The 14,571-nt window shown below is 36.7% G+C and overlaps 1 protein-coding gene across 1 annotated transcript in view; it reads left to right on the top strand.

Annotated features, from left to right (window-relative positions):
• LOC109060218 (AP-1 complex subunit beta-1-like) overlaps positions 1-12,304 on the top strand; it is a 29,870-nt gene extending 17,566 nt beyond the window's left edge. Inside the window, exons 19-22 of the mRNA XM_042757411.1 lie at positions 1,603-1,687; positions 1,867-1,953; positions 5,378-5,532; positions 10,877-12,304. Of these exons, the coding sequence (XP_042613345.1) occupies positions 1,603-1,687; positions 1,867-1,953; positions 5,378-5,532; positions 10,877-10,951 (402 nt within the window). The 3' untranslated portion in view covers positions 10,952-12,304. The remainder of the gene's footprint in view (positions 1-1,602; positions 1,688-1,866; positions 1,954-5,377; positions 5,533-10,876) is intronic.
• The last annotated feature ends 2,267 nt before the right edge of the window (positions 12,305-14,571 follow it).

Here is a 14,571-nt window from a genome sequence, read left to right as displayed (position 1 = left end):
ACCAGTGTGTCGGTTCATCTTTGGATGGATGTCCAACAGTGTTTGCTCCGAATGTTCCTTCCTTTAGTATTCATTTACACCACGATGTCCCAACATATTTCCTCCTCCACCTCTATTTTCTACCCGTGACATCCTGCTGGGTTGCTGTCTTTGCTTCGTGCGCACCCTGTTTAAGGATCCTTTTCTGTGACTCTTCTCCTCTCCTCTTCACTGTTGTCAGTGTAAGCATCTGGGTATTCACTATTAAACAGAGCTGCCCGCTGAGTCTTTATGACTTGTGTTAATGAGTCCAGGCTTCTCATGAGCAGAAGAGTCATCACAGTAAACAGCAGCTGAATGGCCAGGAGACACTGTGATCTGTCCATGTCCAAGTTAATTAAACAGCTGTATTAAATATTGTCCTGTCATCTCAAACTCATATGAGTTTCTTTCTTCTGTGGAACACAAAAGACACATTTTGAAGAGTGTACCAGCCGTGCATAAAATTTAATGTCAACATGAAATAAAAAGTTAAACCTGTTTTGTAAATGCATGTTATAGACCATTCTGAATGATTCATCCAAGTATGTGTTAATTTATTTTACCTTGTATTATTTAAAGGAATAGTTCACCCAAAAATTAAGATTTACTGAAAATGTACTCACCCTTGAGGTGAGTTTTGTCATCGGAACAGATTTGGAGAAATTTAGCATTACATTAATTGCTGAGCAGTGAATGGGTGCCGTCAGAATGAGAGAGTGAATAGATGGTTGATAAAATCATAATGATGATCAAGTGGTTTATTCCTGTGAGTGAAAAAGTCCATCCCCTGTTGTCTTCTCACATTTAAATCCACCAACATATTTGTTTAGGTCTGTGTTATTATGGATTATGGACTCGTTTTTGAAGAAATGGTTTAAAGTTAGAACGGTTTAATGATGGATTTGTTTCCTGCAAAAACATTTCGATTTTCACTTCACAAGACATTAATCGATGGACTGGAGTCCATTACTTGTGGATTATTGTGATGTTTTATGATTTTTCTGACGCCACCCATTCACTGCAGAGGATCCATTGGTGAGCAAGTGATGTAAATATCTCCAAATCAGTTTTGATGGATGAACAAACTTATCTACATCTTCAATGGCCTCAGAGTGAGGTCATTTTTGGGTGATCTATTTTTAAAACCATTCCACATTTTCTCCTAAATTAGTCAGAAAATACAAAAAATTCTGCCGATTGTGCTTCTATGAATAATAAAAAATAAAATGATCTTCCTTTCCTACAAAGAAGACACTGGGTGTCTAAAAATAGAGGTCAGTTATGCCATAATTTATTCATTGGATTTCTATGGCTCGCTTTGCAGTCTAATAATATTTACATGGTGTAAAATATGAAAGAACTCATCAGCGGGTTGCAACCATTGATTTCTACTACCCATCTTTTCTGCTCTTGTGCATTTTCTTCTTCTCCTTTTCTGTCCCTTTCTGTGTAACTGAAAACTCTTATTCCATTTGGTGAATAAGGACAGCAGCAAAATGCAGTCAGGCTGCAGAGGTGTTTTATACCCTTATACAGTCAAGTGTATTTTAAAGTCTGACCACTCAACCTTTCTCACCCCAGGTGGCTGTGAAAAACAATATCGATGTCTTCTACTTCAGCACGCTGATCCCTCTCAACGTCTTCTTCGTGGAGGACGGCAAAATGGGTACAAGCACTCTGCGCACACATTTGCAATCTAAAAACAGCACACTGTTTCACACTGAGGTTTTGATTGAGCTTAGGTTTTATAAAAGAGTGGATTGTTGGGATGTAGCTAGGACTGAGCACACTTTAGACACTGATTGGCCAGTCCCACTTGATCACCTTTAAACCTTTCTTCAACAGAGCGTCAGGTGTTCTTGGCCACATGGAAGGACATTCCAAATGAGAATGAGCTGCAATACCAGATCAAAGAATGCCACTTAAACGCAGGTGAGTTCATCTAGTCCTCAACATGCATTGACTCATTAGAGTAGAGGGGTTTTGAGATGTATGAATCAAAGGCTGATAGCATAAAGTTTTCAAATAGCAGGGTAACTGGAAAGGCCTTTTGAGCTGTTTGGCAGTGTGCTCATACCTCTTTGTAGCTTGGGCTCTGTCCATATCCAGACTGGCACCTGATGCAGCGTGTTACAACCTTCTACAATGCATCTGGGTGAAAGACACTCCGTTTTTTTTCTTTTCATTGCCCGTATACTAAAGCCAGTTTATTTTCCCTGTCTTTCGGAAATAAAATGATTCTATTTAAATGTACAAATGTACAATGTTAAAATTGATTGCTATACATTTTATTAGTTTAATATTTAATTAACTTTGTGATATCAAATGCAGCATTAACATGTTTACTGGTGTATAAATCCTGTTTATTTTTTTATTTGTATTTTTTTGGTACTTTTCTCATTAAACAATTATTCTATACTAAATTATACAGTGCATCGTAAAATATCAAAAAAGATCAGTTTTGGATATATGTTTTTTAAAGAAGTAGATGCTTTAATTTGAGAAAGCTGTGTTACTTTTTTTTGTTTTTTTAACATTAATAATGCTACAAAATATTTATATTTGTATTCCAGTGCTGTTCCTTTAGACTTTCTATTCATCAAGGAATCCTGAAAGAATGCAACACAGTTTCCCAAGATACATTAAGCAGCACAACTGTTTTAGCAATGATAATAATAAGAAATGTTTCTTGGGGTGCAAACAAGCATATTAGGATGATTTGTGAAGGATGATGTGTCACTGAAGACTGAGGTACTGACTGCTAAATGTGCAGCTTAGCCATCACAGGAATAACAATACATTTTAAATAAAATATATACATAAAAAATATTTCTTAAGTTGTTATAATATATTACAGTACTACAGTTTTTACCGTAACAAATAAATGCAGCCTTGGTGAGCTGGGAATGGGTCAGAAATTCTATTCAGTATAACACATGGCGGTGTAATACATGCTAATCTTTCTATTAAGGTTTTTTTTTTTTTTTTTACACTCCTTGTATTAAAACTCATAGCACAGCCTCACCGTAGTCCCAGACAGTGTTGAACAAGCATATATTCTTGATTTATGACTGCGACTTCATGATGCTTTGATATTAAGCCAACAGTTGAATTATTTGCTTCTAGCTTTATTACACAACATCCACTGCACAGTTTGAGATTTAAAGAAACAGAAAAGGTCTGTTGACTACAAAGGAAGGAAGAAAGAGTTCCCACCATTCTGTTATTATTCATGCTTAATTATTTAGTCTGGTGGCAATGTAAAAAGTTGTGGAACGTGGTGAGCTGTGCACAGACTCTGACAGAGCTGGTTTATTTCAAGGCTTATCAACTCGCTATTTGTATTCATCAACCTGAAGCCAATTTGAGCATACAGCAGCAGACACGGGGGAAGGAGGAGCGCCAAACCCAGGGACCAGCACAGAGAGCCTGTTTCACTCTCTGGAATTACCATTCAGACACCCAGAGGTGCCTCAATCACCAGACGTCAGACGATCTCACTTCCCCTGCTTTCATCTGCTCTCATTTTATTTAGCAAGGCACACAGATACACGATATTATCCAGCCGAATAAAGCAGTTGTGGTCTGTTCGCCACATGTAGTACACACAAAAACAGCAGTAGTTTGGCAAATCCAGGCTTTGATTTTTTTATTTTTTTTTTAATGCCTTGTTTTGGGAGGAGAAGCCATGCAGTTCTGTTTATTAGCATGTAGAGAATAATCGTCTGCCATTGTGAGATGCAGATTGGCTCTAGCTTGCCATGACTTGAATAACAATGTGAACCTAATGGAGTGTACAAATAAGGGCAAGCTATAACCGAAAGTGTTTTCCCACACCGTGTCCATTGCTGGTTTTTGTAAATGACTGAATGTTTTCTCATAGAATTGAATTAGTGGGAAGTTGGTTCGCATTGTGTTGTTGTTGAGACTGGTCGATTTGTTCTTTATCAGGATGCAGCTGCAGTTCTCGAGTCCAGGAGGAAGGGATGCGCTCGTGTCCGTGGATCAACAGATTGCTAATTATGAATAATTTCAGCACTTAATTTAGCAGAAAATAAACATCACTAATTAGTTTTCAGCGTTAATGTTTTACAACTATTTACAAACCTAATTGATATGCTGCAGAATTGCTGCCTGTACATGAACATTACAGAGATCAAGAATATTTGAAATACAGGTTCTCATCTTTGGTCTGGACAGGACATTCTGAGGCTTTAGAATTATGGATGCATTTATTTTGAAGTTTTAGCTTATACTGATATTACTGTGTGTGTGTGTGTGTACTGGTATATATGGTTTATGAGGACACAAATGATCTGTTACGCATACAATACGCTCAGTGTTTAGTTGTGCTTACTGAGACTAAGTTTCAGTATATCTGTTTTTCATATTTCGGTTGAGGGTTTGTTGAAATCCATAATAAACATTAGCGTGTAACTCGCTATGGACGTGAATGATACCTGTTAGACGTGCAGTTGTCACCTGGAAGTTGATAAAACAGGTGAGAATGTCTTATAATTGACCGAGATATCATAGAGATGCAGGAGGACTCTTCAACAGCCACCTAGCAACTGCATAACAATGTGCTAACAGTCATACTTCAGCAATCGCATAGCAATGCCTTGGCAGCCACCCACAAAACCCTAGCATGTTTTGTATTTTCTTTGGAAGATACTGATTTTAATATTGCATTGTTGTGACTTTTTTTGCTTTTTTTTTTGAAGTTTTGTTTTGCTCTGTGTGTGTGCTCTGTATTGTGAGGACAGACTGAAAGGATTGACAGCAGTAGTGTGAACTGGCGTGAGTCACAGCACGATCCACATGTTGCTAACACCAGCTGTCATCACCTGATTCTGTGGCTTATATAACTTCCTTCCTCGGACCTTTCTCTCTCTATGTATAAATGTTTTCCATCTTCTTTGTCCATTAACCTTATGGCTTTTTATTTCCCCAATCTGTCTTTCTGTCTTCTTCAAATACTTCATTAAGTTTTATTGTGCCACTTTACTTTGCTCTTGTTCGCGCCTGTCCTTGTCCTTCAACGCATGACTATCTCTGTTGCCAGGGGTTTCATCATTACCCTCGCTCTCCTTCCATGGTGTCCAATGCTCTCAAGATGCAATGATATGACTCAGGGGTGATTTATTCCAGAACAGCATCACTCAGGAGTTTCATAGTATGATGTGTAAAGTAGTTTTAAGACATACAGTCATACTTATAAGAAATGCTCATTAGACCATTTCATGTTGTTGTTTTTTTAATGGATGAATTGTAGCTTTTCTTCTGATAACTGTAGTCTAGTGAGAGACTTCTGTGAATATCTTGTTGGGTAACCATGTGTCTGTGGTATTGGCAGATACAGTGTCAGGCAAACTGCAGAACAACAACATCTACACCATCGCCAAGAGGAACGTAGAAGGCCAGGACATGCTGTATCAGTCGCTCAAACTTACCAATGGGATCTGGATCCTCGCCGAACTCCGCATACAACCTGGCAATCCCAATTACACGGTAATCTCTCACAGCGCAAAGATTCACCAATTGTGTATTCAAACAAAGTCCGACTCGAGGAATGCATGCCAATTTGACACAAAAGAGCTAAATAAATAGTGTCCCTTGACAAACTAAATGCTTTTGACATGGTCCAGAACATATTCAAGGACATCCTTCATCCCTTAGTTTGAGAGAATAATATATTAACATAAAACCTGGTTTATTTTTATCGCTTTTTTTGTACACCAATCCACTCCAAGGTTTCAGCACATTATTATATAATTCAGTGCGCTGAAGATCAGGCTTTTAAAACATGATAAATGTATGACCTTGAAAGCAGTGCTTTCTGCTTGCCTAATGCATTAAATGAAGAGGAAGGTCAAGAGCAGTGTGTAGCATTCAGAAAAGTACTGATCCAAATTATTAAAGCTCATGGAGCCCCAATGCCCTTTGATTCGTGTATCAAAAAATTATTCATTTGTGTTAGTGCTATTTAACATTCCTGAACTATCTTCACAAACAGTGACATCCATGACATCCTTTGGCAGCACTCTCCTTTGTGGTTTTGTGTGGAGTCAACAAGTTTAATGAACTACATTTATTCTACACTTTTGTTTATTTTAGAGTGTGACAGCCTCTGAGAAAACATACAGTCCATAAGTGAATCAGCTGATTATTCACTTACTGCTGTGACAGATTCAGGGATTAATTTGTTCAACTGATTCAAAGACCTTTGAGTGATTCTTTAAAATTCCCTCTTGTTGTTTCAAACCTGTAAAACCTTAGTTTATCTTCAGAACACAAATTAAGATATTTTTGATGAAATCCGAGAGCTTTCTGACACGGCATAGACAGCAACAGAACTACCACAATCAAGGCCCAGAAAGGTAGTGAAGATATTGTTAAAACAGTCAATGTGACATCAGTGATTCAACCGTAATGTTATATCAGTCTTCAATGCGCGTCATTCACGAGATCTGTCTGTCTGTCTGTAAATGAACACTTAGACATTTCAGGTTTTTATACATTTTTGAACATCATTTATTTACTTTGTTGTAGTTTCAAACAAACTTGTGTTAAACACACACACAAAAAAAGATATTTAATAGAATGTCCAAGCTGCACTTTTCTTATTTAATGAATATGAATGACAATGACTGCTGTCCCTGCCCTCCATCCACTTTCATTGTGTGAGGAAAAAAAGCTTGTGAAATAAACTTTCACACAAAAAAAGAAAGAAAAACTTAAACAGGTTTTATATTACATTGTTGAATTTTTTTAGGTGCAACTCTTGTATAAACGTCATATTATTATAAATTATTAAATTTTTAAATTATTATATTCATATCAGCCTTTGAGAAGCAGTGACTTTCAGTGTCAGTGGTGCTTCACAGACCTCTCATCGGGTATCAAATCTGGTTGCATTTGAAATTGAGATGCAGAGTATGGAAATGAGTGCTCATCATCTGTTCGAGGTCTGTACTTACATGTTTTATAATTCATGTGGAGCCAAACATCAGTGCTCTGCTCAAGGCTCTGCCTGGTGGATTGAAATCTCTTTTGCTCAGTGAGGCACAGAACACAGGTTGAACACCTGCAGTGAACCTTTCCTTGGCAACAGCATGACACTGGAGATTGATAAGCTGCAGCTGTACATTTGACAGTGGTTTGTTATAATCATATGAGTGAGGGTGAGACAAATTACAGCATCATATTCAACAGTTTTAATGCTCGTTCATCTAACACAGAGCTCTTGGATAAAACTGGCTTTATGACAAGCTAGACAGAAAATCCTTCTTCAGATCTTCTCAACTCGCTGCTAAGAATGCAGTGATGTGTAAATGTGTGTTTGTGTAGAGAGTGTGTACACAGCAGATGTCCAGTTTCTGAAACCTAAAAAAAGTGCTGCCTGTGCAGGTAGTGAAGGGATGGAAGGTTCTGGATTTTATTCTGGTCCTTAACGGTTCCATTACTATTTCTAGTACTTTTAGTACAGACGTCCCATGTTGGTGTCCACGTCTAATTAAATTTACAAGTGTGATTTTATTTACATAGAAAGCATATTAAATGCAAGTAAAGTTTCAAACAACTATTGTGAAAATAAAATGTCAACATATGGGTGAAATAATGTTCTATTGTCATTCCGCATTACAGATATATTTATATAAAAATGAAACTGCATACTTTATTCTGACCGTTACTTTTTAAAATATATAAAAGAAGTGATCATACAAAATGTTATTATATTTCAAATGATTAAAAGCTTCTTGTTGGTTTGAAGAATAGTGTCAAAGATTGGTAAAGATTAGAAATTGCAATTAATTCATTTTTGGGGCTAAGTAGTCATTCTTAAATAGTCTTGTCATAGTAAATGTCATCTAATAATTTTTTTTTTTTAAATATGGCTGACAAGATGTTTTCGTATATAAGCTATTGTTACACTGAATGACATTTAACATTTTGTCTGGTAGTCATAGTAAAAATTGATGATTTTTGCAGTATGGAAAAAGAATATAAATTTGAAAGCTTTATAAAACTTGTATTATGATGCTTCAAACCCCTTCTTTATAAAGCTTTAAAATTTATATTCTTAAGAGTCAAATAAATGACTCTTAAGAGCCGGTTCTTTTTAGTGAATCAAAAACAATCAGTGTAACTAACTACTGCAGTCTGATTCTCAAATGAATGACTCGTGAATCGAAATCAAAATTAAAAGTATATAGTATATATAATGGTTATATATAACCAAGTACAAAAGCTATATAGATTTGATTCACTAATTAGAATCGAATCATTAGTTATTCAAAGTCGATCTTTGTTTTTTTATTCACTTTTAATTTTGATTTTGATTCACCGTCTCACGAGTCATTCATTTGAGAATCAGACTGCAGTAGTTAGTTACACTGATTGTTTTTGATTCACTAAAAAGAACCGGCCCTTAAGAGTCATTTATTTGGGAATCATATATACAGCGATTACGTTGATTCACTAAAAAGAACCAACTCTTTTGTTTCATGCTACAGACTCATGAGCAGTGTTGCGTTTTAGAATTAGTGCAGGAATACAGGCGTCATGCAGGACACATCCAGATTCAGTGTTTCTATAGTATTGTTTTTCTGAAGGCAGTATAGATGCATGGTTCACTGCTTCGGATTTCCCACAATCCTGTGTGTGTGGTTGACAGTTGGTAGAAAAAATAAGAATGGTACTGATAGAAGAGTTGGAAAAAAATCATGAATATAAATTTTTCAACTTATGATTCCATTTCCAGTGAGAATTAAACATTGTAGTCCTTAGGACAAGAACATACAAAAAGCAATCTCAACTGACTGGCCAGCAAGGCATCTGCCTTCAGTTTCAGCAGCTATGGACTGTACAAATTTCTGTTGGGAAGTTGGTGGCCAAATTAAGAGACTGCTAAATAGATTAATCTGTTGATTAGCAATAGACCCCTCTTGATTATTCAGAAGGCATCTGCTCTGCCACCTCTGCTGAGCTTGATTGCCTGTGGCCCCCTGAGGCCAGATCGGCTCAGTGCGATCAGAAACCCTACCTGATCCCAGACAATTGATTTTTAATGAGACTACGGCTCTCAGTATTCTGGCAGCAGCTGGCTCTGATCTGAACAGATGATAACTGGGCTTCATCGAGCCAGCGCGGTTTAACCTAACAGCTGGTGATGGACTGCTGTTGTCTGCCAAGAGCCGAGACCTCTGAAAACACATTCCTCAAGTAGAGGTAACCAATACAAGCCCTGCTGTACGTGGGATTATGTTCCTGGTGGTCCGAGAATTACTCAGTGCAATCAGTTGGAGAAAACATCACTTGGATTTATCCTCTGTAATTGTGAATATAGTGACATTTAAAGGAAAGCATTCATTGATGGCAAGAGCTGAGCTGACCTATATGTATAAAGGTAGACCTCCTCTTGGAGGATGTTTTTTTTTTTCGTTAACTAAAAACAGAGAAAGAAAGAAATACAGCGGAGTCCAAAAGTTATGACTCACTTTCAGAATCTAATTTAAACCTGGAAAACATTTTAGGGTTTTGAAAAATATAAACCATAAAATGTTGGAAAACAAAAGAAAAAAAAAATATTCTACGCTGTTTCTAGATCGGTAATCAGATAAGTGAATTCCTGACATTGATCAAGTGGCTCTTTGTACAGACAGGCAGAAGTTTTTGTTTCCACTGAAGCTCAATGTGTTCTTTGGATCCTCTTAAATGATTATCAGCTTTGACACAACCTTGTGGAGTGCAAATTCTGTAATTCAGATTTCTCAGGTCAAATTTTTACTCAAATTATTTGGAAGTAAAATTAGTTCCACTACTAATAATCACCATAATTAGTAGTGAAATAATTTATTAATAATAATAACAATAACAGTAATATATACCACTTGTTAGTGTTGTAGTATTCGAGACTGGTCTTAAGACCTTTTTTTTTTTTTTTTAAGCCTACTGGCAGTTTTAGTGTCATTTAAAAGTATCAGTATATTTTTCCAACATAATTCTATATGCAAAAATGTACATTTAAAACATTGATCTCAACAATATTTATGCAGTTGTAATTGTACCAATTCAGATGCAACTTCTGTGCTGCCTCTGCAGTGCAAAGATGAGTTTTGTTGTTTGTGATTTCATTTGATTTGTAAAGGCTCTCTACAGTGTCTTATTATTGTAATTGTATTTATTAATTAAATACAATGCATTTTTCAGGCAGTAAATGTGGATGTTTTAGATTAATTGGAGGTGTTGTGGTTTGGTCTCATCTTGGTTTAGGTGGTCTTGACTACAACATTACCACTAGTGGTACAGTATATATTGTGGGCTTACACATGTTTGGAAGCTACTATTTTTGCTATTATGGATTATGAACAATCTCAATATTTTTTTCAGCCCTTGCAGTTCCATACTGAAAATCAGTGAATTTTCAGATTAACCATATAATCACATATAGTTATGGCTGCAAAAAAGAAGAGATAACTCTTCCAATATCTTTTGTTGTTGGCCTCACAGGCTGTGTATTCAATCAAACTCAAAATATTATGGTGCAATTTTATGTCATTTGGTAGAAACCTGGTCAACTCTAATAAAACTGTGCAGGGTAAAAGAAAATATGATCCAGACAACATTAAAAATAGAGAATGAACATTTGTGACTATTTAATTGTTTCTGCATTTTATTTGTGATATTAATTAATGTCAGTGTTTACAAGGACAGTTTTTATTTATTTATTTATTTTTTATAAAATGAAACTTTTTTTTTTTTTTTTTTTTTTTTTTTTTTTTGTCTTTGCACATTTTTGTTACACTACTCCACATTTAGTTAAGTTACTCATTGCTTTTTCTTTCTCTTTCAGCTCTCTCTGAAATGCAGGGCTCCCGAGGTGTCTCAGTATGTGTACCAGATGTACGATGCCATTCTTAAGAGTTGAACGTCTCTATCGTCCCTTTCCCCCTCCACATATATGTCTCCAGGATCCAGCTCTCCATGTTTTCTGCCATTGTTTTAAATCCATCTATAGGTACCAGTTTACTCAGTGTGCCCATTACGTAAGAATCATACAAGTTCTGTTCTAGCCAAATGTCTTGATGTTGTTGATAAAGTGTCGAAGGGAATTTTGGAACACAGCTCCAGTGTGATTATATATATTTTTTAATTGTTTAAATGCTTTGTCGGTTCTTCACCATCACATGCCCTGTATTGGTCATAGGCAAAGAAGGAAAAAAAGTTGAATCTAAAAATAGCATCGAGAGAATATAACACAGCAGGTGTCTGGCATATAGATACTTGATGTGGATGTACTTTTAAAAGTTATCCTGTTTTAGTGGTAACCACTTAAAAACAAATAGTTACCTAAAATAGTTACCATTTTTGATTTTCATCATGCATTCTGGCATTATTGCTTTTGTTTCATTCTCCGGTATGCTGCAACGTTGCTTCATGCAACTGTACAACGTCCCAGCTATCTGCTATTAGACTTATTAGACTTGCATGCTTTGACCAACACAAATGCCACATTCCTTGTAATGTTTTGTATACCTTGTTTATCTTAACCACTGTATGAACATGCCAACACTCCATCGTTGACTTATATTGTTTGAACTGCTATGAATCAACTTAATGTGATACAAAGAAAACGTATTTTCTATCAGTTATGTATAAGTGGGCCATCTGATATTCATTCCCAGTCCGAATCCATCCATATGTGTGATATTGTGCTTGTGAAAGTGAGTAGGTTTTGTGAGGTCGTTTTTTGGTCTCCTTGGAGTGTTAGAAATATCTGTTCAGCATTAGTTTACAACCTCACTCAGCTTTGGTTTAAAACTAATACACTAACATAGAAATGCAATAAAACATTCATCAACATAGACTCAGCGATACAAGGTTGGATCACTTTTGGACTGTTGAGTAGTTTGTTTTTTCCCTGAAACTTAACTAGTCTTCATGGTGGTGCTGGTGACTAAATGTGAACTTTTTTGTTGCCATAGTTGCTAATGTGCCTGTGAACCTGCATGTAAGCAGCATCCAATAAACATCTGCCAGTAGAACACTTGTTTAAGAAAGTGAAATATTAATACAATAACCCCTGTGTGTGCAAATATGAGTTTTAATTATTACCATTTATATTGCCAATGTGATCACAGTGCATCTCAATACTGAAATGTGACGTCTCACATCTGACATAAATTCAACAAAATGTCTGATCAGATTTCTTCAGATTTATTTTATGGATAGTAATGTAAAATAAAGTCAGCAGTGTTGACATCCCAAATATTCACCCTCACTATGTTTGTCTTTATGTAATTCATGTGGATTTCTCAGTTCACTTTTTTTTTCTTGAATTATGCTGATAATATAATAATATTACATTTACATTTAGTAATTTTGCTGATGCTTTTATCCAAAGCGACTTACAGTTTGGGGATACATAAAGCGATTCTTCTTAAAGAGGATAACAGACACATGAAGTGGGTGTAATACCATGTTTTAGGCATTATTCAAATAAGTACAAGCTAGAAAGAGAAGGAATAAATAAAGAGGCTTTTTTTTAACGATGAAGACAAGTAGCTTGAAAATTGTCAGGGATTCAGCGTTCCGGGTAGGGGTGGGAAGATCATTCCACCAGCCAGGAATGGTGAACGAGAATGTTCTGGAAAGTGATTTTGAGCCTCTCTGTGATGGTACCCACGAGGCGTCGCTCACTAGCAGATCTCAGACTTCTGGAGGGGATGTAGATTCATAGTAGTGAGTGGAAGTAGGTGGGTGCTGAGCCTGTGGCTGTTCTATATGCAAGCATCAATGGATTGAACTTGATGCGAGGCACAACCGGTAGCCAGTGCAAGGAGATAAAGAGAGGTGTGATGTGGGCCCTTTTGGGCTCGTTGAAGACCAGTCTTGCCACTGTATTCTGAATCATTTGTAGAGGTTTGATTGTGATTGATGGAAGTCCAGCCAGAAGACCATTCCAGTAGTCCAGCTTAGAAATGACAAGGGTCTGGACAAGAAGTTGTGCAGCATGCTCTGTTGGAAAGGGCCTAATCTTTCTGATGTTGTGCAATGCAAACCTGTTAGATCGAGCAGTCTTGCAGTGTAGTCTTTGAAGGTCAGCTGGTCATCAAAGATTACACACTTCTGACCGATGTTGATGGGGTAGAAGAACCTAGCTGGATAGTGAAATTATGCTGTAGAGTTGGATTGGCAGGGAAGACAAGAAGCTCAGTCTTTGCCAGGTTGAGCTGTAGGTGATGTTCTTTCATACATGCCGAGATGTCCACCAGGCAGCCTGAGATCTGTGCAGCTACCGTTGGATCATCTGATTGAAATGAAAGATCCCCTCCCCAAGCCCCCCTGAAAGACCTACCAGTGAGATAGGATTCAAACCAGCGAAGTGGAATCCCTGTGATGCCAGTGATGAGAGAGCAGACAGGAGGATCTGATGATTGACAGTGTCAAAAGCAGCAGATAGATCCAGCAGAATAAGACCTGATGATTTGGAATCAGCTTTTGCAATCTGTAGAGCTTCCGTGACTGACAGTAGTACAGTCTCAGTTGAATGGCCACTCCTGAAACCTGACTGGTTAGCATCCAGTTTGTTCTTCTGTGAAAGAAACAATGATAACTGGTTGAAAACAACTCTTTTGATGGTTTTCGCTATGAATGGAAGGAGAGAGATAGGTCTGTAGCTAGTTATATTAATATTAATAATTATTATAATAATAATATAATAACATTAATAATGTTGTATATAATCATATAATTACTACGATATAAACAACAGTAGTAGTGTGTAGTATGTATGTATATATATATATATATATATATATATATATATAATATATATATACAGGTGCTGGTCATATAATTAGAATATCATCTAAAAGTTGATTTATTTTACTAATTCCATTCAAAAAGTGAAACTTGTATTTTATATTCATTCATTACACACAGACTGATATATTTCAAATGTTTATTTCTTTTGATTTTGATGATTATAACTGACAACTAAGGAAAATCCCAAATTCAGTATCTCAGAAAATTTGAATATTACTTAAGTCCAATACAAAGAAATGATTGATTTTTAGAAATCCTGGCTAACTGAAAAGTATGAACATGAGTATTATGATGTTGTGCAGTAATTAATTATTTGTTGGTGCTTTTTCCTGAATTACTGCAGCAATGCGGCGTGGCATGGAGTCGATCAGTCTGTGGCACTGCTCAGGTGTTATGAGAGCCCAGGATGCTCTGATAGTGGCCTTCAGCTCTTCTGCAGTCATGGGTCTGGCATATCGCATCTTCCTCTTCACAATACCCCATAGATTTTCTATGGGGTTAAGGTCGGGCGAGTTTGCTGGATTAAGATTAAGAACAGGGATACCATGGTCCTTCAACCAGGTACTGGTAGCTTTGGCACTGTGTGCAGGTGCCAAGTCCTGTTGGAAAATGAAATCTGCATCTCCATAAAGTTGGTCAGCAGCAGGAAGCATGAGTGCTCTAAAACTTCCTGGTATATGGCTGCGTTGACCTTGGACCTCAGAAAACACAGTGGACCAA

Source organism: Cyprinus carpio, chromosome A5 (genome assembly GCF_018340385.1).
Source record: "Cyprinus carpio isolate SPL01 chromosome A5, ASM1834038v1, whole genome shotgun sequence".
Taxonomy (NCBI): Eukaryota; Metazoa; Chordata; class Actinopteri; order Cypriniformes; family Cyprinidae; genus Cyprinus; species Cyprinus carpio.
This window is presented reverse-complemented; position numbering and strand designations above follow the sequence as displayed.